The sequence below is a fragment of the Cygnus atratus genome, chromosome 16 (assembly GCF_013377495.2).
Source record: "Cygnus atratus isolate AKBS03 ecotype Queensland, Australia chromosome 16, CAtr_DNAZoo_HiC_assembly, whole genome shotgun sequence".
Taxonomy (NCBI): domain Eukaryota; kingdom Metazoa; phylum Chordata; class Aves; order Anseriformes; family Anatidae; genus Cygnus; species Cygnus atratus.
This window is the reverse complement of record NC_066377.1, coordinates 729,579-753,766: the sequence shown is the minus strand read 5'-3', so window position 1 is coordinate 753,766 and position 24,188 is coordinate 729,579. Positions and strand designations below refer to the sequence as shown.

Sequence of the window (24,188 nt, the reverse complement as noted above, 5' to 3'; positions counted from 1 at the left end):
CTCCTGAGCTAAAATTAAAAGACCGGATCACTTAGTGACGGGACTCTGGCCTGCTGTGCATTTAGTGGAGCCAGCCGGGCATGTCTTTGCTGAGGTCGCATTTCTGAAAAGGGCTGGCCCCTGAATTGATCACGTCTGCAACAAAAACGGCACAGGCATCGGGGTGGTGGGGGGGCTGCGGCACCCACATCTCCCCTGGGAGGGGGGCAAGAAGGGTTCCCAGGGGTGTATACCCCTGTTGTGAGAGGAGGGGTTCGTGTCTGCAGCCGCGTGCATGGGGTTGCGCATTTTGGAACTAGTTAGGGAAGCACGTTTAGATATCTCGCAGTGTTTTTTAATATTTCAGAAGTGCCTCGTACCATGGTTTATTGGCTGTATTGCAGATATTGATCCCAAGCATATAGTTCACTGATTGCTGGATAATTACGTGTCATTAGTACGTCAATAAACAGCTTTGATCCTCATTTCATTGAACCAACATGAATTGAACATTTTTTCCTGGTGACAGGTAGCTGGTGTAGAATTAAGGTTATCTTTGAAAAGATCATTGTGTTTTTAAGAAATTGTCCTCAAGAAAATCTCACTGTGAGGCAGGCTATGAAAACCCCATTTGTTTTCTTGCGTGTGCTGCCAGACACAGCAGGCATTTGTTCTGTACTGCTTGTAAGGAATTGTCTTTGTGAGAGGCTCTAAGCAATGAGGAGAGCAGTCATAAAGCCAGCTCCCTGTGAGGACTGGTGTTTATGATGCCTTCCCCCCTCATTGCCATGCAAACACTGCCAATGCCAAGCATTTTTAAAAAAGATTTTCCTCATTGTTCTTCCTTTAACTAATAAAAAATTGAACAGTTTGGGTTGGAGCTCCTCTAAGAAGAAGAAATAAGAATCACAATATCTGTATGCAGCCCTCCTAGGAGAAACAAAAGCTGGAAATCTCAGGTGGCGCCTATTAAATTTTTCATGAAACACTTAACCATACTGCCAAGCCGTGCTATCACATAGCTGGCATTTAATGCCCCAGGACAGCTGCTCGAGGTGCAGCCTTTGGACATGTGCGGAGGCCAGCACCACGTGCCGGGGCTGCAGGGACCCTGGCCCCGGTCCCCTGACAGGGCCTTATCTGGTCACTGCTGTCAGGATGGGGAAGCAGAACAAAGTGGACTCCTTCCTGAAGCAGAGCTATCCGTTTTGTGTTGCTGCCGTGGCCAGAGAGGCAAAGGTGAAATGGGGGGCCCCCACCTCTTGCCCCGGCAGCAAGGGGTGCCCCACGTGTGAGGCCCTGCACCCCCAGCTCCAATTGTCACCCCAGAGCAGATGCAGTCCCAATAGCCAATTCACTAATAATCAACCATTATTTCGTATGTGTTCAAGCAATGTCTATCCCCTCTTGTTAATGCCAAGATCTCCAATGCTTCTTGCTGCTGTGTCCCTGCTACTGCCTGACCTTACATCTCAATTCCTCGGTGATACAGCTGTCAAAGACGTAGTTGTTCACATTGCTCCCATTCTTCTCCTTTTGAACAAGTCTGTTCTGATGCAGTCTGCGTGTCTTCCCAGGTTGATTTGGCTTTGGGTTCTTTGGGCTTTCAAAGTTGCTTTAGTGAGAGCTGGACCTTGAGATGTGATTCTCTTTATGGGAATCTGCTTTGGTTTATCTGAAATATTTGGTTGTCAGAGACCTCTGCATTCAGTGACAGCGGGTGAGAAGCCAAGTTACAGTCATGCCTAAAAGGTCACTGCTCAGGAGCTATTCTCTGCAGCGCCAAAATGCCCCGTTACTGTGTGCTGACCATCATCAGGTCTTTCTTTATGGTCAGTCAGGTTTCGTATAGTGATTGATTGCCCAAAGTATGAAGTGGTTCAGGAGGGATGATAACATAATACCATCTTGTTAACACCCTCTTCCATCTTATCAAATGCCACGGTCTAGCAGTGACAGCAAGGCTTTGTGCTCCAGGGGCGCCTGACTGATCAGGTTGCGGGAGAGTGACAACTCCGTAAGTACTTTGGCACCTTTGTCATCCCTTCCTTGGCCTTTAGCTAAGATATTTTTTAAAGCTGGAATTAATGTGTGACAAAAGCTGGCTGATCTCCTGGAAATACTTATTTCCAAGTTTGCAGAAAGTATTAACTCTGAGCAAGCATTTTTCTGGACTATTATTCCTCCGAGCTGGGGAGCAGCCCATCTACCCCTGCCATTAATCATTATGACAGCAGAGTGAATAGTTCACAGCTGCCCCCTTGGCTGGCCATCGTCTCCTCTCCTCCACTAGGGACAGGTTGCGTGGTGCATGCCCGCATGGGGGGCTGCGCTGGGGCTGCAGCCCCAGAGGACAGTTTTCCTTTTCCTGCCCCAAAGGCAGCCGCCCTGGTGCAGGTCAAGGCAGCAGCTTCACACACCCGTGCGGTGCTGGGACCAGGACCGAGGGCAGAAGGAGAGAGAGCCGGTGACTGTGGATGCACATGATGCATTGGCTCACCAGAATTTTTTCTCCTTTCCTCCTGCCTGCAGCAGTAAATTAATTGGCAGTAAATGAGGCGTGATGAGGTGGGATGCAATTTTTCAGTATGATTTCAAAAACCTGGCCAGAAATCTGAGGGCATGCAGGCCTAGATGGAGGGTGAAGACCCCGGGCAGTTGCATGGCTGTTTCTCTCCTGCAGTACATTTGTTGCCTGGGATGGTGTGGCCACGGAGACCACCTCTTTTGGTATGCCCACCCTAGATCAACAGTTCCTCCAGGACTCAAAACAATCCCGAGCCCACCAGCTCCAGCTTGGGAGCTCCCTGGCTTTGCGGTCAATGGCATCACCCTCTGAGCAGTTTCTTCTGTGGCAGCACATCCCACCTCCTATCCTCCTCAGTAACGCAGCACCGAGAACTGCACAAGTACTTGGTGGTGGGGGTGGCCGGTATTTTGACACATTTTTCAGTCCAGGCTTTAATTTCATTTAGGAAAAAAAATAGTATTTTATGAGGGCACGACTCTTCAGCCATGTCTACATCTTGATGCAGGGCTCATGGGACAGAGACCAAACCCCAAACCATAACGTATGAACCGAGGCAGCAGTGTGTGCACATCCATGAGGACTGGCATGCGGGGCTGGGCTGACGCCTGCCACTACACCTATTAGTCATTGCTCAATAACTTACCCAACTCCTAATATCTATAAGGAAATATTTGCAGTAGAAGTCACCAGAACCCATATATTGTTTGTTTTGCTCCCCACTAATTATTCTGGACATCCTCCGTGACATCATTTGCCTCATTCCTGGTGAAAAGATCTGTATATAAGGATGCGTGCTGTGGGGCATCTTCAGAAGGCAGGGACATTGGACGGAAAGATCCTTACACTGAAGAGATCGGTCAGGTAAGAGCAATATTATTCCTCAAAAAGCATGTTCTTAGCTTCTGCTTCTGCAAATCTGAGTGCCTCCCAAAGGCAAAGCCTTGATGTCAGCTTGTGACTATTGTTTTTTTTAACAAAAACCGTTATTCTTGCCTGCTGCCTGACTGAATTATGCTCTAACAAGCAAAATGTGAGGCAGCCTTCACTGCGAGTTTCTGAGGAACAGCCGTGCATGTTCATTGTATTGGCAGTCCTTGAAGAAGAAAGGGTATTTTGTGATTTTCATAAACAATTACCAGATTAATTACTTATGGTATAATTCTAGTCTCCGAGATAGCTTTTTTACCTAAGGTGAATTACACCTTTCACATTTGTTTTGATCCGTTTTGATGTGCTATTTACATTTAAATAGATTTGGGGCAATGAAGTTCATTATGGTTCTGTAAAAATGCTACTTCAAGTTGTAGATCCCCCAAAATATTTCAATGACACTGATACTTTAAAAATGATTTTCTTCTTCGTGTGATTCTTGGAAAAGGCGCTTTTATGCAGAGGCAAGCCTCAGATACATGATGTTTGTGATAGATCCTGACACTCAGACAAGAAATGCTTTCCTCACCAGACGTGCTGGTGCATTTTTCCTGTGTGCTGCTGCTGCTTTTCTTTCCATGACCTTCCCAGTCAGTAACAACGCGCTGACCAGTGCTGGGGGCTTCAGGCAGGACCATCTGAGCAGCCTCCTTCTCTTCACTTGGCTGCCGTGATGGTCTTTGGAGCAGCTGCTGCTGGAGCTGTGGTTGCTCCCGCAGGAAAGTGCTGTCAGGACCATTCTGTACCAGTGGTGTGGTGGAGAGGAGGGAGAGGTGCCTGCAGCTTCCTCTCTGATTTTGTCTTCCCTGTGAGACTCTCCTTTCCTCCTTCCTCCTCCTTCCTCCAGCCACTGCCTTGTGCTCACTGTTCCAGCATTGCACTGATGGCAATTGCTTTCCGCAGTTATCAGAATCAAAGATGTTCAAGTTCTGTGTGGTTTTCCTCCTCTGTGGCCTGCTGACCCCTTCGCAAGGACTGGCTGGAAGTGCCTCGGTGTCTGCCAGGGTGGATAAAGATGTGCTAGAAAGCGGTAAGTGTTTGGAAGAGACAGGATTTTTCTTTGTTTTGAGACCACTTCTGCTCTTTCTGTCTCTTGACCACATTCAGAAAACCAAAAGCTGGTCCAGCAGTAGTGATGGATGCTCATAATTTGCATTTATAAAGCATTTTGCAGATGGCACGTCAGATACTTCCCAGTGACTGGAGCGTCACCCTGGTGTACAAAGAGGGGAAAAGAGGCACAGGGATGGGAAGGAACAGCCAGGCTGACATAGCATGTTTGTGTGCTGGGTCAGCATGGCTCACAGTGACCTCTCAACTGTTTCTTCAGTCATTGCAGGGTCACTAGCCAACGGCAACCTTCTCGAGGGGCTCCTGGGTGGTCTCCTTGGTGGCGGTGGCCTTGGCGGTCTGCTTGGAGGTGATGGACTTGTTGGTGGTCTCCTTGGTGACAGCGGCCTTGTTGGCGGTCTCCTTGGTGACAACGGCCTTGTTGGCGGTCTCCTTGGTGATGATGGACTTGTTGGAGGTCTCCTTGGTGAAGACGGACTTGTTGGCGGTCTCCTTGATGGTGATGGACTTGTTGGAGGTCTCCTTGGTGAAGACGGACTTGTTGGCGGTCTCCTTGATGGTGATGGACCTGTTGGCGGTCTCTTTGGTGGCAAAGGACCTGTTGGCGGTCTCCTTGGTGGTGATGGACTTGTTGGCGGTCTCCTTGGTAGCAAAGGACCCGTTGGTGGTCCCCTTGGCGGTGATGGAATTGTTGGTGATCTCCTTGGTGGCAATGGTGTTCTTGCAGGTGGTCTCCTTGGTGGCAAAGGGCCCCTTGGTGGTCTCCTTGGCGATGATCCTCTTGCTGGTAGTCTCCTTGGTGGTGATGGAGCAGTTGGCGGTCTTGTTGGCGACAATGGTATTGCAGGTGGTCTCCTTGGTGGCAGTGGTCTCCTCGGTGGACGTGGTCAGCATGGCCAAGGCACACTTCCTGAAGGAGGGCTCCTTGGCAAGAATGGTCTGCAGGGCACCATCAAAGGGCTCACAGGGTGAGTGAGAGTGGGAGACGTGTGTCCCCTGAGCAACCCTCCGTGTGTGGTCTGGGCAATGCTGGGGAGAGAAGCTTGTGGTGCGGGCACGCCATCCCTTCCTTCCCGTCCTTGGGGCAGGTTTCGTAAGTGAGGGTTCAGCCGTTGGGAGTTTGTGTGTGCCCCTACCACAAGGGTGCCTCGTGCCCGCTGCAGGCTGGCCCTGGCTGGAGGGGAGCCCTGCTGGCCCAGGGTGCAGAGGACCCCAAGACCATGGCTCAGCGACTGGCCACAGCACTGGGGGCCAAGGGGATCCCAGCAAAGTGCTACTTACTGACTTCCCTTGTTTTGACTCTCCAGGCTGAAAATTGTGAACATCACTCTCCCCAAAATAACTCTGCGCTTCCTGCCAGGCATCGGGCTCCAGCTGAATATCTACACCCAGCTGCTGGTAGATGGCAATGGGTAAGCGGCATCTGTTGGGGGCACAGCTTGAGGCAGGGGTTCACCATCTCTTTGGAAAGCAGATGGATAGAAAACCCTCTGAGACGTGTGTCCTCCTTGGGCTGTGCAGCGCAGTGGGTGGACTGCTCCAGTTCCAGGTGGAAGCGAACATCACAGCAAGAGTCCGGCTGGTCCAGGACAAGTCGGGGGCTCTCAAGCTGGTCATTGAAGACTGCAAGACTCTTCTTGGAGGCGTCAACATCCGTGTTGGGTAGGTCCGCATGTGAGCAAAGTGCTCATCACTGCTGCAGCTGTAAGAAACCCTTGCGCTATTGACCATCAAAGAGTGTATGACACACCAGAGGCTGAAATACCTGGTTCTCTGCCTCAGAGAGGAATTGATGAAGTCTTTTTTCCAAAGTTTTAGCTTAGAAAGCATATTGCAAGGTTGCGCCACAGTTCTGGCAGCGGGCCTGGTTCAGGGGGGCTTGCTTTTGGTGACATTCTGGCACTGACGTACAGCCCTGGACAGAGCGAGGCCTCATGTTTCTCTTGTGTGAAGTACATTTATTTTCCAGCTGCTCATCTACCTCACATTTTGTTTCCCATTTGCCTGTTACCCAGACCCAAAGTGCCACTTGTGGAGAGAACTGTAAAGAGCGTCCTCGGCAGCGTCCTGCCCAGGCTGGTAAGTGTGCAAGCGGCAGCAGCACGCCGCGGGCGGCCGGGTGCCGTGATGGGGCTGTTTGCACAGCTGCAGCCTCACCGTGGGCACCTGCCCGGCCCCGCCACCATGGCCAAGGCTCTGTGGGCAAGTGCATTTCTGAGAAATGTGCTCATGTAACGGGCACCCCGCCTGCATGAGTGGAGGGTCTTGCCCTGGCCGTGAAGCCCAACCCAGTGCAGCAGGCGTGCGGCGATGCTGAGCCCTGCACCGGGGCCCCTCGGCAGTGGCCCAGCGCAGGCAGGGAGGGAGCTAATGAGCTTTTAGCCCTGGTGACGCTGTGCACAGCGGCACTGCTGGGTGTCCTGAGGCCCTGACCTCTCTCTGCCTCCCCAGCTGTGCCCTGTCGTCGACACCGTGCTGGGCGTCATGAACTCGCTGCTCGGCTCCGTGACTTGTAAGTGCTGCGGTCCCTTCCTCCTGTCCGTATACCCCCCCTCGGGTCTGCCCTGCTTTTAGGGTTTGTTTTCTTTACGTTGGGTACATACAAATATTTTAACAACTTTTTGAAAACACAACTCTCCATTCAAGCACAACATTCAATTTCCCTTGCCCCAGAGCAGCAGCAGGCAATGTTTCCTGCAGAAAGCCACTTCAGTACCCGTAGCTTTCGGAAACAACAGTTTTGCTGCAGAACAGTGCTTGCCAGCCCCTTGTCCGGCTGGGAAAGCTGTGAGCAGGGGCCACTCGCAGTTCAGATATCTTTTGGGGCCATGGTATTTGGGAACAGTTCCTCTCCTTGCAGTTTATAATCTCTCCTCCCTGTGTCTCACAGCTGTGCTTCCACTCGGGGCCCTGGGAGATCTCCAGTATACTCTGTCCTCCCTTCCCATCATCGGTGACAAGTCCATCCAGCTGGATCTAAACGTGAGTGCTGCCAAATGCCTTTGAATCGGTAGGTTTGGGTGGTTCATCTAAATGGGGTGGCTGCTTATGCAAGAGTGCCTGTTTTCAGCTGTCTCAGCGCATTCACTGAGCAGTGCTGCTGCGTGGGGCCCAGCCAGGTCTGTGCCTGTGCCGCTGCCGGGTCTCTGCCTTATTCTCTACTTGCTAACCCTGGAGGACAGCATGAGTCAGACTGACTTGACACTGGCTAATTAAGCATAATTACAACACTCACATAGTTGTTAATCAGAAAAGCCCAACATTAGCATTTCATACAAGAGCAGTAGGTCACCATTTACAAAAAGGTTTCATTTGTAAGTGGTTTATAAAAGTTTGGTGTATAATTAATGGGGATTATAATCATGCCAAAAATATTGGCAACGTGTCTTACTCATCAGGGGATGTCACAGTGCTTTAAGTGGAGAGCTCTAGCAAAGGCTTCCGTTGCCTATGCCAGAGCAGTTGAAAGCAGCTCTATAGTTAATAAAACGTAAATTGATTGCACAGGCGGGCAGGGAGCCTGGCAGCCCCACTGATGCCAACCTCCTGCCCCTGCTCTGTCCCCTGCAGCTCCTCCTCAGGGATGCAGCAGGCAGTGTGGTGGAGCCTGTGCGCGGGCAGTCGTCCCCTGTCACCCTGCTGCCAGCCGCCAGCCACGGGGTGCAGGTGGGGCTCTCGCAGGACGTGCTGGGCGCCGTGCTGGGGCTGGCCCAGAAGCAGGGAGCCTTCAACCTGGACATCACCAGCTCAGCGGTGGGTCGCGGCTCACGGGGTGCGGCTGAGCCCAGCAGTGGCTTCTGCAGAACCCTTCTGGCTGCTGACCCCACGGGCGCTGTTCCCACAGGTGCCCGATAGCATCTCGCTGTCCACCTCGGCCCTCCTCTCAGCCTTCCCTCAGGTCAGCCACCTTGTGCTGTGTAATGCAGGCGATAAAATAGATGCCTTGCGTGCATTTGGTTCTAACCCCCCCAGCCATGCCAAGGCTGCTGGCTCTGATGGCTCCGCTCCCTGCACAGCTCTCTGCCATGGTCCCCGGGTCGCTGCCGCTGGCGCTGCGTGTGCGGCTGGCCGACGTGCCAGAGGTGGCCCTGCGGGACGGGAGAGCCACTGCCACCCTCCGAGCCACCATAGATGTCGTGACACGCCGCCCAGGCTTCCCCGTGCAGACCCTCTTCAGCCTGGACTCGGTGAGCACAAGGCAGGGGGCAGCAAGGGGAAGTGCTCCCTGCAGCAGCAACTGTGCCTTTGGATGCCCCACGTCCTAAAAATGGCTTTTTAATGTGCTCGTAACCACAGGCAGGTGAAACATTTGATGAACGATTCAAAAAGTAATTAAATAAATTAAAAAATAAAATAAATTCAAAAAGATGGGAATTCCAAATCCCAAGGGGAGAGATCCATGACACCATCTGTCAAAAAAAATGCTATTTCTAGACACAGACAGGTGTTTTTTCATTGTCTGGGTTATTTACAAATATTCCATATTTTATTTCTAGTCTCGGGGAGCTATGATGGGAAGTAACTTCATTTCTTCTGTTGTTGCAATTCCAGGATGTCAGTCTGAACATCACCCCCTCTGTCTCCAGCGGCAGGCTGCGCGCCTCCCTGGCCATCGACAGGTAGAGCCCAGCTCGGCGGGAGATGTGCCACGGGCTGGGGTGGGATGGCTCTGGTAGTGGCTAACGGGAAGCACAAGGGAAGTGTGGGAAAAATGTGAAGCTTCTGGGGCTTCAGGGCATCCCCCGGCACCAACCTCAGATGAAGAGCATACCTGAGGTAACGGGAGAGTTTTTGTATCTTTGTGTGGGCAGGACAAATTCTGGAGCAAAAAGGGTCTTGGCGCTGCTCAGAAAGAGTGATGAGGGCTGCTCTTGATGCACTCTTCCTTGTTTTTATCTTTTGTAGAGTCAAACTGAGACTGGCATCCTCACAAATTGGCCCTATCAATGTAAGTGCATGGTGCTTGCGATTGTCATGCTGCAGCAAGTGATTTGATGACCAGGAATTATTTGTAGGGCAGGGACACCAACATTTGTAGGGAAGGGATACCAGTTCTTCAGGCATCACGTTCCTTCTCCTGGCAGAGGACCCCATGTGTTCTGTAGCAATGTCTCCTGGCTGTGTGTGCTCATTCCCTGTGCTGGCAGTGCACTGGGCGTGCTGGAGAAGGGGGAAGGAAAAGGCAAGAAGTTGCTCAAAGGGCACAGCACCCCGTGGCTGGAGGGGCCTCGCCGCAGGAAGCCTCCTGGCATCCGTGTGTCACAGCCCCAGACATCCTGAACTCACAGAGCTTATCTCATAAGGCTGCCGGTGCTCAGCCTTCACCCCCAAACCATCATTTACCTTGGGTACTGACTCGTGCCTCCTCTCACTGCAGGTCTCCCGGCTTGAAGGATGGGTGAGGGACGTCCTCGCGGCTGCATACGTGCCTGCCATTAACAGTACGGCGGGGGCCGAGCCCTCCCCTTCCACACCCAGCCTGAATCCCAGCCCCCTCCCCTGCTGGCTGCTTCTGGGGCTTTGCCCGCAGCGAGCTGCTCTCTCTTGGTCTTGCAGGTGCTGTGAGCGCAGGGATCCCTCTGCCCAACATCCTCAACACCAGCTTTGAGAACAGCCAGGTGGACATCGCTGATGTAAGGCTCTTTTCCCAGCATTGCTTTCCTGGGGGGTGCAGGATGAGTGGCCCCTTCCCGAGGAGCTGCTGCTCCCTTTTAGGGGCTCACCCAGCAGGATATGGGGAAGAGCTGGAGAAAACCCAGCTGACAAATCTGAATCGTTTTTGTGCTTTTTCCTGGCAGAACACCTTTGTGATCAGCCAGAAGTCTAGAGTGCTCTAAAACCAGCTTATCTCAGCAAAACCTTGCCCCTGCTCTTGGGATGAGGCAGACAATTCCCCGTGAGCCTGGAGAGCCCTGGTCGTCCCTAATTGCTTTGTCTTTATTTTGTCTTGAGTATTGTCATGTGTTATTGCCGTGGCCTGAGAGGGAGGGATGTTTCTGGTCCATCTGTCGTGCTATAGCCCACATGGGGGTATGGAGAAGGTGCTCAGCTGATGGATGTTAAGGGGCATTTTCTGTGGCCAATTCTAACACCCTAAGTCTGGAACCAGAGCTCTTGTTTAGGCATAAATGTTGCTCTCAAATTCCTCTTTCAATAAAATCCTTCACTGCCTCAATATTTCTCTCTCTGAATGTTCTTTGGATGTGGATTTCCAGCTGCCAGGATCCATTTGTCTCTGCAGTGCCCCTACACCATATGGCCCATGGAAAGGCCACGCAATTCAAAGAGGAGGCCGTACCCATAGTCAATAATCTGATAAGCTGGTACCTAACAGAAAGCACTTGTGAAGCTCCGGCCGTGGCACCAGCTGTGAAGTCATGTACTTCACCCAGAGCTGGAAAACCATGTGTGGCTGCACAGAGCTGCTCACCGTGTCCTCCTGACTGCCACCACCAGGAGCCAGCTGCGTCCCCAGGGCTTTTGGCCCCCGCCCCAGCCCCAGCCCTAGCCCCAGCCACACACACATCTCCCTCCCCACACCCGAGCACCCTGGGGCTGCATTGCAGAGGCAGCTCCAAGCCAGCGCAGCCTCCCTGGAGCACAGTGTGGGGACCGTCAGCAAGGCATGGGAATGGGGCTGAGCCTTCTGATCGATAACTGAGCCACAGGGGGGGAGCAGAAAGGCCAGGAGAGAGCATCCACTGCTGGACTTGCGAGGTAGAGTGCTGATGTGCCCCACGGTGTCTCTTGTATTAGGGTCTGCGCAGAGTCAGGTACAGACACTGAGCTTATGCCTTCCTACTGCCTTGTTTAGGGATGTATTTTCCCCTTGTTGTGTAAGATGCACTGGATAGTTTTACCTGGGACCTTAGCAATATATTTTATCTCACAAAGGTATTAACTGTTCAAGACACCGGGACAAAAGCACCCTTATGATCTGTGGGCTGACACCTGATCTGCATTTCTCACCCTAAAGGGGCTTTCCTGTAGCTGCAGGAACACAGTCTGCTGGGAAGGGGCTGGCAGCTGCGGAGGCTGATAGGATAATCCTCGGGAGCTGCTTCTCAGGTTGAACACTAAAGGAGCTAAAATGTCTCCCAGGGCTTTTCTGGAGTGCTCAATGGAAAGCTGGGCAGGACCTGAAAAATCACCTGCAGGTGTGTTTGTGGATACCAGTACAGCAGTTTGTGTTAATGCCTGGATGCAGGTGGTGGCTGGGATTTGCGTGGACACCTGGAGAATAAGCTGATTTTCCAGCACGTCTCCTTTGGGGTCAGCAGCAGCTTCGTGTGCTCCACCTCACCGAGGTTTGGGGATTTTCTCCTTTCCTCCGAGCTCTTGGGTAACAGCACTGCTGATAAGGGGGTATCCAGTGTCCTATTACTCAATACTCCGTCCTGTTTTACAAAGCATTATTTATACTGGGATATATTAAAACCACAAATGCTGCTTTATGGACCCAATCCACTAGCCCAGCTTTTACAAATTAGGCATCCTTCCCCTTTTCCTGCATCAGTTTTGCTATATAAGGACCCCCTGTTCCTACAAAGCAGAGAAGAGGTGAGAGCTGGGTGACCATGGACAGCTGTGAGGTCTCCACTTGATCAGGAGCTGAGCGGTGGAAGACCAGAGCCGAGCTTTGCAATTTGGGATAAGGCCAGGTAAAGGTGGGCAAAACAGTGTCACGCGGTTTTCTAAGACTTGGGTACAGAGCCACCATTTTACCTGCAAGCCTTACAGTACGCTCTGGTGAGTGAGAGAAACGTTGGGAACATACTGAAAATGGTAGAAATGTAGCTAAGTGATCCTAGTTTATATTTAGTGGCTAGCCTGAAAACTCTGAAAAACAGATTGATAAAGCAATATGGGAACACTTCTCTGAAGAAAAGTGTCTTCATCTGACACAAAAAGTTAGGGATATTTTTGTATTTCAGGATCTTTCTAAAGTGATTGGTATTATTTTTATTGTTCTAAGGTTAAAACATGCCATTTAAAAAAGAGTTGAAGGAATTTATTCCAGATATGTGTTGTTCGTGGCATGGCAGGATGAATTTGCACACCTGTTTAGGGGATGGTTTTAGTGAGGGAAGCACAGTGCAGCCTCTGGGTTACGAGTTACAATTTCACGCTGCAAGTTCAAAATCATGTCACAGCGACCGGAGATGGAAAGGAGCATGTTGCCCGGGTTGCACGTGAATGGCAGCAAGCAAATAGGTGCTGTGGTTGTGCAGACACTGGCTTGAAAAATCACCTACAGATGTGCGTATGGATGCCTTCCCTCCTTCTGTGTGTGCGTGTGTGGGTGTCCAAATCTGTTTGCTGAATGTGGCTCAAACACACAAACAGTTTTGCTCCTTCTAAAGCTCAGATTTGCTGTTCACTTCAAACTGTGCACCCAGCTTGAGATAACTCAGGCTTTCCTCTGCCTCCAGGGGTTGTCCACCCTGTTTCCCCTCACCCCCATTCTCCTTCCCCAGGTCGCTGTTGGCTGCCTCAGTGCCAGCGGTGTGAGCGGTGCGAGCATCCCCGTGTCCCCGTCCTGCCACCACCCCCAGCTTGTCCCAGCTGGGGCAGAGGACACCATGAGAACGGCTCTGAGCATCGCTGTCTTGTACGCCCTGCTGACCCGGACACTGGGCCAGGCACCAACAGATGCTGTCCTGAGGCTCAATAAGGGTGTTCTGAGTGACGGTGAGTTGACCTGCCCTAACCAACCTCTGAGTCTTTCTTTTCTATTGTAATTAAAATTTCAAGTAGCCAGGCTCCCAGAAGGCCTCCCCGTGTGATAGGGACTAAACAGAGGTGCTGCATGAGCCCTAAACTCGCCTCATGGTGAGGATCTGTCACCGTGCGGCCCCTGTAACCAAGCCAGGCCACGTGCTGTCTCGCCTGGGTGGGCTGCGAATTCCCCTGAGCTGCTTCGCACAGGTCTGAACACTGTGCCTCCTGCCCTGGCATTTGGAAGATGCCAAAGCCCTTTTTCTGTCGTACCACAGATGGGTGAAAAGAAGAGCAGGCAGGCAGGGGTTGGAACGGGCGGTGACTGGGATGGGGAGCTCGTGCTGGGGCTCAGCCTGCAGGCGCTGCAGGAGGGGCTCTGCCCCGGGGCTGAGGGCGTGTGGGGTCTCCAGCTCTTGCAGGCTCCCTGCGGCAAGGCAGCGCCCTCCGCGGCGCCCTCGGCGAGGTGCCCCTCGGCAGCGGAGCGCCCGGCGTGGATGGCAGCGGCGGCCTGCTGGGCGGTGGCCTTGGAGGAGGTCTCCTCGGTGGCGGTGGCCTGCTGGCTGGTCTTACCGGTGGTTTGCTGGGCGGCGGTGGCGGAGGGCTGCTGGGGGGGCTGACCGGTGGCCTGCTGGGCGCGGGCGGTGATGCTGGCGGTGGCTTGCTGGGCGGAGGTGGGGAGGCTGGAAGCGGTCTGCTCGGTGGCAATGCCGGTGGGGGTCTTCTTGGTGGAGGAGGTGGTGGAGACGCTTACGGGGCAGCCCCCAGAAACGGCCTCCCTCTCAGGGGCTGGCCTGCAGCTGCTGGCGATGTCCCCAGGGGTGGCATCCCCCCGGGGGTCGCTGGAGGAGCGCTGGGCGATGGAGGTCTCCAAGGCACGGCGGGGATCCTTGGTGGCCCCGGTGGCCTTCTCGGCAGAGGAGGGCTCCTGGGCAGCGGAGGGCTGCTGGGAGGCGGCGGGCTGCTCGGCGTCCTGGGGGAAGGAGGCTTGCTCAGCACAGTCCAGGGGCTCACCGGGTAAGGAGGGCTCCGTTCGGGCTCCTTGCAGGGGGAGCAACCTCTGAATGCTGCTGGGGGGGGCTGCGGCAATCCTTCAGTAGATGCTCAGATTTGGCTGGGAGCTGATGCTTTGGCAGAAATGCTACCTGCAAGTCCCCCAGGTTTGCATTGCTGGCTGCAGAAGAACCTCTTAGCTACACAAGGGGAGGTTAAAGGAGGTGGGAGTTGAGAAGTGCTTGCCCGTAGAGGGAGCACTGAACTGTACATCAGCCCTGGGCAGCCGATGCTGTTGTTTCCAAGCCAATGCTCAGTTATTTGCGATTTTCCTGTTTTAATTCTTATTGTCTAGCACTGAGCAGAAGCACAAGAACTAGCCATAATAAGGCAACTAGAACAAAGCTTCTGATAAAACTGGAAAATAACTGAGAAAACTTGGTGTCTTTTGCCATTTCTTGCCTAAATTCACCCATCCCTCAAGCAGTCACCTGTGCGAGTGGCAGAGCCCCGGGTAGCGGGTTGCTGTGCCCAGAGCCACCACTCGTGACTGTCCATGCCCCCTCGCTGTCCCCGCAGGCTGAGGATCGTGGACCTGACGCTCCCCAGGGTGTCCCTGCGGCTCCTGCCTGGCATCGGCTTCCACCTGAACCTCTACACCCGGGTGGCCCTCAATGGCAAAAGGTAGGTCTGGCTGGTGCCTGGCGCCTGCAGAAGCCTGGCCACGAGGGGTCCGGTGGGACAGACCCGCTCCTGTCCCCAGGAAGGGGCTGCTCCTCTGGAGCTCAGTCCTGTCCCCTTGCACAGCCTCCTGGGTCTGCTCGACATCGCAGTGGAAGTGAACATCACATCGAGGGTCAGGCTAACCATGGACGGCACCGGTTATCCCAAACTGGTGATAGAGAAATGCGATACGCTCCTCGGTGGCATTAAAGTCAGACTCCTGAGAGGGTGAGTGACGGCGACGTCCTGCCAGCACGTGCTGACTGCTGACCACACCTCGCTGACCCCCAGCCCATGCCAGCGGACACCAGGGTGGGCACGGGGGTGCTTCCCAGTGGGTGGCTCAGCCCCCTGGATGACTGTGGCAGCAGCAGCGCTGGTGACAGTCACTCACTGGCCATGTCAGGGGGCAGGAGCAGAGGGCTCCTGGTGGTGGCAGTCCCCCTGTGCCCTGGTGCAGCTGCAGCAAACTGCAGGGTTCTCCTGTGGGGCTGTGCAGCCAAGCAGGTCACCCTGCAGCGGTGCAGGGTCTCAGAGGAACATCTCTGCCCCCTGTGCCTCATTCAGTCTTTTTACCTGACATTGCACAGGGTCTGCTAAGATGTAAGCACTTGGCATGTAAAGCACAAAAACTACTTGGGCTGAGGTTGTTTCTGCTCATTTACAGAGCCTAGTAGAAAAAAAGACAGCAATAAATTTCCCACTGGCTATTTTGGGATGCAAATTAGACTTATCTCATGCAAAATCCAAGCATACACAACACACTTTGCTGCTGCAATTGCCTTGCTCCAGGAGGTCTGCTCTACACGCATTTCACAAGGAATTGTTTAAAACTCATTTACTTTGCAGCAGGTTTTTTTTCCTGGTGCTCCTTTGTTTTTCCACAGCCTGCTCCCAGTTGTGGATAATTTATTGGCCAGTGTCCTGAACAGGCTTCTTCCTAATCTGGTAAGTTGGAAGAAAAACCCCTTGTGGTGCGGCTTTGTGTAAACTGAGCCAGGGCACACCTCAGTCAGTGCAGGTGTTGCCCAAGTGACTCCAGGTGAGCAGGAGGCATAAATCCCACCCTGGAAAGGAGCAATGAGTCCATCTGAAAGCTCTGGTGCTGCTCCTGCTTGTCCCAGAGCAGGATCAATGCCACTGCCCCAGGGGCTGCCATGGTTTGGGCTTGGGGGGGGACACATGTCACCTCTCCATCTGTGTGGGAGAAACAGTTCCTGCCCCTGAAAGGCCCGGCAGAGCCCGGCACAGATCTGCCCAAGTGCCTGGGATCTCCTAACGATGCCCATGTGATGGGCTGGGGTCTCTGCTCCCTCCCAGGAGTCCCAGGGTCTCTCCATACATCTCACATGGGCTCCTGGCACCCTGTGCTAGCCCTGCTTCCTCAGCATGCTGGAGGAAAGGCGGGGTGCCCCGGGCTGGCCCAGCCTCGGCAGCACTGGGGGGGTTACTGGGGGGGCTTCCAGCCCCAGGACCCAGTGCTGCAGCACCCGGGGCACAGAGGCAGGGACATGCTGGGATGTGCTTGGCTCTGAGTGTGGTCGATCCCCGTCCCCCTGCAGCTCTGCCCAGTCCTTGACATCGCCCTGGGTCTCGTCAATGACCAGCTGGGGTTTGTCAACTGTAAGTACCTGCCCCCCCCTTCCCTTTGGGTCCTCTCTGCCATCTGCAATGGCCATGTGGGGGCTGTGACGCTGCTGCCCCCAGACCCCACCTCTGTGCCACACCAGTGCCAGGACCCCAGGAGCACCCTGCTGAGACCCCCTTACCCCCGGGAGCAGCCAGGGAGCAGCAGCCAGCAAGCCTAAGCCACCAGCAGAGAGACCCCCGGGTGGGGGCAGTGGGGTGGACCCTCCGTTTCCAGCAGTGGCGCGCACTGCTCCTTAGGGATGTGGCTCTGCTTGGAGCCTGGAGCTCTCAGAGACAGGGCAGAGCCCACACACACACCAGGGCTTTGCTGGAGGAACCACAGCGGGCAAGGGGAGCTGCACCCCTGCCCCATGGGAGCTGCTGAGCTGTTTCCTCTGCCCCCAGCACTGGTGCCGCTGGGTTTGCTGGGCAGCATCCAGTACACCGTGTCCAGCCTCCCCCTGGTGACCGGCCAGTTCCTCCAAGTAGACCTGAACGTAAGTCCTGCACCTTCTCTTTCCATTCACTACAAGCACTGTGATATCTCACATGGGTTGGGGAACAACTCCTCAGCTGTCCCCGGGGCTGCGCACACCGAGCCGAGGGCGCCCAGGGTGCTGTGAGGGGGCCACAGAGGCGCTGGGCTGGCTCTGCTCCCTGCTCCCGTGCTGCTTGCCATCACAGCAGAGCACAGCAGGGTTCGCATTTCATGAGCTTTTGGAGAAGGAAGTGCAATGGGATCTGCCTTGGCTTGGCTGTGCATGCAGGGATTTCACAATGACTGAACATGAAGTTAACCATAAAGGCAAATATTGCGAGCTTCTGCAACATTTTTGGCTTGTGCTTCCTTCCCTGTAACTGCAGACTGTTGTTGGGCGAGTAGCAGGAGGCCTGGTTGACTACCCGCTGGGAAGAGCAGAAAATGTCCCCGCACCTCCAAGGGTCCCCATGCCACCTCTGCCACCGATGCCAGACACCAGCTCCTCCCAGCTGGGTCTTTCCGTGAACTTCCTCAGGTCGGTGCTGTCTGCCCTGCAGAAGGAAGGCACCCTGGACCTGGACATCACTGACAGCATGGTGAGCATGGGAGCTCTGCCTGGCCCTGGAGGCCCGGGGCTGTCAGCAGTGCAGCGTGCACTGGTCTCACCTCGCAGTCCTCTAGCACCTCTCTGCCATTTACTGGGATCTGTGCTATCTTAGGCAAAAAATGCGAGTGAGAGACCATGAGGTCTCAGGTGTGTTACTGAGGCAAAGTATGAGCTATCTGCTGAAGACCATCGTGCTCACATGCAACTTTTCCTCCTTGTCTGTGACAGTTCCCTGAGCTTCCACCGCTGACAACATCGACGCTGGGAGCCCTGGTTCCTGCGGTGAGTCCTGGTTCCTGTCCACGCTGCAGCTGGCCCAGCCAGAGATGCACCTAGCGGCAGGGGAGATCCCTCTGCCTCTTCCTCTCAGAGACATCATTTCAGACATCCCATGGGCTTGAAAGAACTTTAACTTGGGTCCGAAATCAGAAACCACAGCAGGCCCAAGCCTAGTTTGCCAGCCTGTCCTCTGCACCTCTCCTGGGTCACAAAAGCCCCTCGCAGCAGTCCCACAGACAGGACCAGATGCTCCCGGGGGCTCAGGGCATGCACAGTGGCTGAGCTGACACCCAGCTTGAGTTCACTCCCATTACCTGCAATACAGTCTTGAACTGGAACAGTCCAGGAGCAAATCCATCACTGAACGCAGCAATGCCCCAGCAGGCAGCCCATTCCCTCCTTCCCCCCAATCCTCCTCGCACGCTGCTCTGCCTGGGCACATGCTGGCAGTGACAGTTCCCCAGCCACCACAAGCCTCCTGCCTTCGGATGTTGCAGGTTTTCAAGGCATACCCTGAGCCACACAAATTGCTGCTGAAAATTGCAGTCCCCGAAGCACCTGTGGTGACCTTAAAGAAAAATAAAGCCACGATCCAGCTCAAGGCTACAGCAGAGGTGGTGGTCATCCAGCCAGATGACGTCCAGAAGTTTCTCTGCCTTCTGAATATCGTACGTATAAAGCAGCAGCTGCTCAGAAATGCCGCCTTGTTGGAAGACTTGGCTGCTCCAGCTCCGTCTGAGAGCCTGTGCTTGTCCTCTGTTTGACCGCAGGATGCCTCCCTGCTGGCCCAGTTCTCTGTTGAGGGCAACAAACTGAAGATCAGCGCCAGCCTTGAGAAGTAGGACACTGTCTTCTGCCACCGCTCATGCTGGTGTTGGACAGGCCTGGGGTGGCGAGGGGTGCCCAGGCAGCGGGACGCGCTGTGGGACGCAGGGAACTGCCTGAACCTCACTCACTTCTGCTTCCTCCTGCAGGACTGATCTCTTCTTGGCGTCTTCATCTGTCGGTGACTTTGACGTAAGAACACGAGCAGCCTCAGCCATATGCGAAACCTGCTCCAGAGAGCAAAGTGTTGAGAGAGATTGGCTCAGGAGAATTAAGGGCCAATTGTAGAGTATTGTTTATGGCATTTTTAACAGTGCCTTTCTCTCACCTCTGCAGATGGATTTGTTTTATGGGTGATCCATGAACAGTCTTCAGAAAAAATCCTGTAGATCTGTGTGAAATATAGTGATGGGAAGCAGGAACTATCCCAATAGCTGACCCCAGTTTACATTGGGGCAAATGCGAACAAAGCAGGGCTTCCCCCCATTTGGCAGGGTGTGTATGCCTGCTGCGATCACCGCAGAGCCCATGCAGCCGCAGCAGCCTTCGGTTTGGTACCCGAGCTTGGTGCAGGCCCAGCACAGCCCGGGGGGGCTGCATCGCTCTGTCCACTTCCATCCCCGGGCTATGCTTGTGCTGAGAGGGCAGCAGGAATTCAATTTCAGGCCACTCTTAATGCCGGCTGGAACAGGCCGGTGGAGTGCCATTACTGCGGGACTAAAATTTGACAACTGAATGCTTAAAGGAAGTTCCAATTTCTGTGAAGTTGGGGATTTGCATGAAATGGGTGTGGAGCTGGAGCAGCAGGGGTTCAGGTCGGGTTCAGGCGGGACGGCAGGAGCACCCCCACGGCCCCAAGGACAGGGTGAGGCCGCGCTGGCCATGGGAACACAGCTATAAGAGACCCTCTCCTTGTTGCAGATCTCACTGCTGGAGATGCTCGTTGACAAGATTTTTGATGTCGCTTTCCTGCCTTCACTGAACAGTAAGGGAGCTTTGATGCCTCACTTGTGCTAGAGCGTCCACCGCACGAGTCTCCATACATTTCATTTACCTCGGCTGGGTACGGTGGTGGTGGTGGGATGGCTCGGCAGGGCCAGACTCACTCCGGGTGGAAGTGCTTTGTCGGGAGGCGAGCGCACATCACGAAGTGCCCCCGCCAAGCCCATGCTGCCCCCCACCAGTGGGTGCTGCAAACCCCAGCACACGGCGCTGGGCCCAAGGGGCACGAAGCCTCATGCTGGCCGGGGGTGCGGGGAAGGGGTGGCAGGGACACACTGTCCTGACCAGGCTGCCCCGGCCCTCAGGCGTGCTGGGCAGGGGCGTCCCACTCCCACGGCTGCTGAACATCGACTTCACCAACGCCGACATCGATGTCATCGAGGTGAGTGCAGCCCCCGCTCCCCAGGGCACGGTGTGAAATGTTTCCGAGTGACACTGAGCCCTCTGCCGCACCAGGATCTCCTCGTGCTGTCGGCGTAAGCCCGCAGCTGCAGCGGGACCTGCGGTTTTCCACATCCACCACCCGAGGGGTGGGAAGCCCAGCCTGCTCGAAGCTGCCCCACGACATTTCGCGCTGTGCCTGAAAGAGCAAAACAGCAGCTTGGTCTTTTCCACAAAAATGTTGCATCCTCCCTATGTTGCTTTGAACACAAAAGAAAGCAAGGGTGTTTTTTGCCTCTGAATGTTGCATTTTGGACTTTTCTTTTTGCGGATGCTCAGGTACCTGTTTACTGGCAAACGCTGCCTTAGATCGAGATGCTGCACCTTCCCTCAGGGACCTGAAGCCCATGGGGTCTCCTGCTTATCCTCCTGGGGTGGGATATCTCCTGGATCTCTCCTTAGATCAGAATGTGTCTGTTTCTGTGAGTGCCTGGTTTGGGGCTAGGCAAGGGAGCGGTAACAGCTCCCATGTCCCGTGTTTATACACAACCGGAGGGTACACGAGCCCATCATTCTTTCCATGCAAAACCCACTCACCTGAACACAAGCCCTTCCCCTGGTTTTGGGGAACCCTCTGGGCATGATGAGGCGAGCTGGCTGCCTGCCCGCCACGCTGGAGCTGCGGTGCCAGAGGAGCCCTCGCCCGGTCCCCTCCCAGCACCTTTGGGGAGCAGGGGGCAGGCGCAGGGGCCGTGGGGCAGCTCGCTGCCCGCACCTCTGAGCGATGCCCAAACTGCACAGGCTCTTTCCTGCGGTTCAGCTGCTGTCAGAGCAATGAGGCTCCTGCTAACTTCAGGCTGTCAAGCCACCAAGCACTCCTGGGGTGAGGGGGGACTTCTGGGACTGCTTCAGTAATGCTGCCTTCGAGCCTGCGTCCTTTGTCCAACCCTGTTACACTCTGAAAACTATCTGGAGCTGAGGCTTAGGCTTTTCCTGTCATCTTTACTGTTCTTTTTCCCTTCCTATCAGCATTTATTTCCCCCTTTCCTTGTATTTGTTCTCTCTCAAGCCTGCTTTAAATTGCTCAGATCTTCCTTTGAGACACAAGCCATCTCCTGCTTACCTCTGGGTAACGCGTGGTTTCCACAGAGCAGCTGGCACACCATAAATCCACGCGCCCTTTAGTTTTCAACAACTTTTTAAAATCAGCCTTATGCTGTTGCAGTGCGTAATTCGCTTGTTGGGAGGCAGCTGTCCTCTCACTACAGGCAGACAAAAGCCTGCTAACCCTGATGGAGCATCCCCTGTGGCAGAGCTGCCCCGAGCCCCCCCTGCAGCCACCCACTCAGCCAGGGACCAGGGACATCCCCAGACCCCGCACCACAACCCTGGCTGCTGTGTGGTTGTCTCACAGGGGCCATGATGCCCAGCACAGGGGCTGGGGTCTGCCCATCCCAGGCAAATTTGGAGATGCAGCCAGAGAGGGGGAAGAGAGAGGGGTGACTGCCCTGGGACTGGGGGATGCCCTGCGTTGGCTGCTGCTGGTGGTGCCAGCTGATGCCTGGTTCTGCCCGCAGAGCACAGACCTGTCCCCATCCCCATCCCTGCACTGACACAGCTGTGCACCCCGGCTGCTTGCAGTTTTGGTAACAGCACTGGGGCTGCAGGGCAGGAGGGGGCTGCCCCCTGGCTTGGCCAGCACTCCTGCACCTTGGTCCATTGCTAGTCAGGCTGGCACAGGGCTCGCACTTCCGAGCCCACATGGGGAAATTATTCCTATTTCATCCTTCCCTGTACTTTCCTTGTTCCTGCACTCTGCTGGGTATATAAGAGCTGCTCCCTATCAGCAGCAGATAAGAGGCTGTAGGCAGCTGCACAGCAACTTCAAAGGGCTCCAGGTAAGAGGCATAAAGGTACCGTAGCCACAGAACTCCTGTTCCCATTAGACGACCTACAGCAAAGTGTAACTCGTCTTGAAAAAGCAAGACTTTTAATGATGTTTTCCTTTGATTTCTGTAGCAGCATTTAATCATTTATGAAAATTAATTTTTAAAGCCAGTAGAGCTCTTGCTTGTCAAATTCCACAATTTATTTTTGTTGTTGTTAAGTCTGTTATAATGACTAAGCTAGAAGAAATGACTAGGACTCTTTAGTTGTTCTTGTTGACCAGAATTCAGAACAATTTTCAGCTTATCAGATCTAATCTCAGCTGGTATGAAATAAGCGCTTATCTGCAAAGCCATGCATACATTTTGCATGTACAAGATGCTCAGCTCACTTAAATGTGAGTGACCAAGGAAGTGTACTGACTAGTTGGATATAGTTAATACCTGCATAGATATTTGTCTGCTTTGTCACATATTCTCTCTAAGAGCTCTTTTAAAAGACCTGAAACCCATTTTGGCATCCTCTTAAAATGCTACGCACGTCTTGCAGAGACCCTCCAACAAATCCTACTGATTTTATTTGACACAATTCTCAATCGACGCTGCTCAAGCCTCTATCTTTCTCTTCTGTTCAATAATCACAGCTACAGGAGCTGTGCATCATTACGTGCTGATCAAAGGGAAAATGTAAAAGACAGTCTAGTGAATTAAAGTCTAATTTAATTGTGCCAAGAACTGTCATAGAGGGATTTTTTTAAAAAGTATCTGGAACAGATAAGTTGTTCAGAATGACCTAAATAACATTATTTCTTAGTGCTGAAGCTCTGCAATATGCAGATCGTACTTTGTCTTTCACAAAGGAGACAATGCCAGGCTGGCTGGGCCCATGCCATGGGCTGTGCAGGTGTATGTATGTTTTGTTGGACTCGAGACCTATAGAAATGGCTCAGCGATTGCCTTTTTCCCTTCTTTGCAAACACGTTTATTGGCATAAACTAGCATGTCACAGTTCTGGTCGCAACCCCAAGAAGACCAAGTGGTGTGGGAACATGAGACCCCCAAGGGTGATCTCTTTTCACTAGAGGCAGATCAAACACACAAAAATGGGCTCTCTTCATAGGCTTGACTGAAGAAAAATGAGAAAAACAAACAACCTGACCACGGGGAAGTGAATCTGATTTTGGCTGTGCTTTGAGCTTTCATAATGCAAGGTGTTCTTCACAAGGTGGAGAAGGACGTGGCTTTGACACACCATTTTTTATCTGGCTGTGCCCTTTTATCTGTTCTTATTTCAGGGCCATTTCTGAGCAGCTTGAAGCAATCCATCTCTCTCTCTACAAGGTCCTCCTGCCTCTTCTCCTTCCTCCCGCTCTCTCCAAAATGCCATTTTCCTCCCCGCAGCCTCCCTGCGATGCCAGGCAGATGCTCTGCACCAGGGTGTGGGGATGGGAACTGCCCTGGAGCAAGGCAGCTCCTTGCTTCAGACAAAATGTGACAGTGAGGGAGGTGGGATGGGGGCGTGGGGGCCAGGGATGGTTCCCGGTGCTGGGGAGGGGTCCCAGGGTAGGGGGGGAGCCCTTGCCCAGGGTGACGCACGGGGAGGACGGGGAGTGGCAGGGACCCAGGGCCACCACGTCCCGCTGCCTGGGCTGATGTGGGTTTCTTGGCAGGTACTGGGATGGAGATGCTGCCCCTCTGGTGTCTCACCGTTCTCGGGAGCCTCCTGCCCCCCTCCCAGGGCCTTCTCAACCTGGGAGGCATCTTGGGGTCTGGCCCAGCACAGCCCACAGACGGTGAGCTCAGAGGTTTCCCTGCTGGGTCCCTTCGGTGCCGGCGCATTCCCACACTCCAGTTGCCCGCACCCTCGAGCACTGCCAAACTGGCCCCCACCTGGGCAGAGATGTCTCCAACAGGGACTCACCCTGGAGGAGGAGGAGGCACCACAGAGGGATTTGGGCTGGTTTTTAGAAGTCTTAGCTAAAAGGGAATGGCCTGCCAGCTTGCTCAGTCTGTCAGGATGAAATGCGGGCAGCAGCCAGGCAGTACCAGCTGGCACGAAGCCTGGCGGGGACAGAGGATGTGGTGTGATGAAGCATTTTTGTTTAGCAGTCAAGATGCACAGGGTGACCCTTTTGCTGGCAAAAAATGATATTC

General features: G+C 53.9%; 2 protein-coding genes across 2 annotated transcripts; both read left to right on the top strand.

Annotated features, from left to right (window-relative positions):
- The first annotated feature begins 1,137 nt into the window (after positions 1–1,137).
- Positions 1,138–10,347, top strand: LOC118258391 (BPI fold-containing family B member 3-like). Its single transcript, XM_050714073.1, has 17 exons — positions 1,138–1,218; positions 4,343–4,469; positions 4,770–5,297; positions 5,358–5,478; positions 5,818–5,922; positions 6,032–6,172; positions 6,526–6,589; positions 6,962–7,022; positions 7,401–7,492; positions 8,081–8,263; positions 8,355–8,408; positions 8,527–8,697; positions 9,062–9,129; positions 9,416–9,458; positions 9,888–9,951; positions 10,067–10,143; positions 10,309–10,347. The coding sequence occupies exons 1-17, from the start codon at positions 1,138–1,140 to the stop codon at positions 10,345–10,347; spliced, it is 2,019 nt and encodes a 672-aa protein (XP_050570030.1).
- A 187-nt stretch (positions 10,348–10,534) lies between these two features.
- On the top strand, positions 10,535–20,247 carry BPIFB4 (BPI fold containing family B member 4). Its single transcript, XM_050714072.1, has 16 exons — positions 10,535–10,540; positions 12,988–13,201; positions 13,642–14,245; positions 14,801–14,905; positions 15,029–15,172; positions 15,832–15,892; positions 16,507–16,567; positions 16,979–17,070; positions 17,438–17,650; positions 17,890–17,943; positions 18,438–18,608; positions 18,711–18,778; positions 18,915–18,957; positions 19,687–19,750; positions 20,073–20,149; positions 20,224–20,247. Exons 1-16 carry the CDS (start codon positions 10,535–10,537, stop codon positions 20,245–20,247), a joined length of 2,001 nt encoding a protein of 666 aa, XP_050570029.1.
- The last annotated feature ends 3,941 nt before the right edge of the window (positions 20,248–24,188 follow it).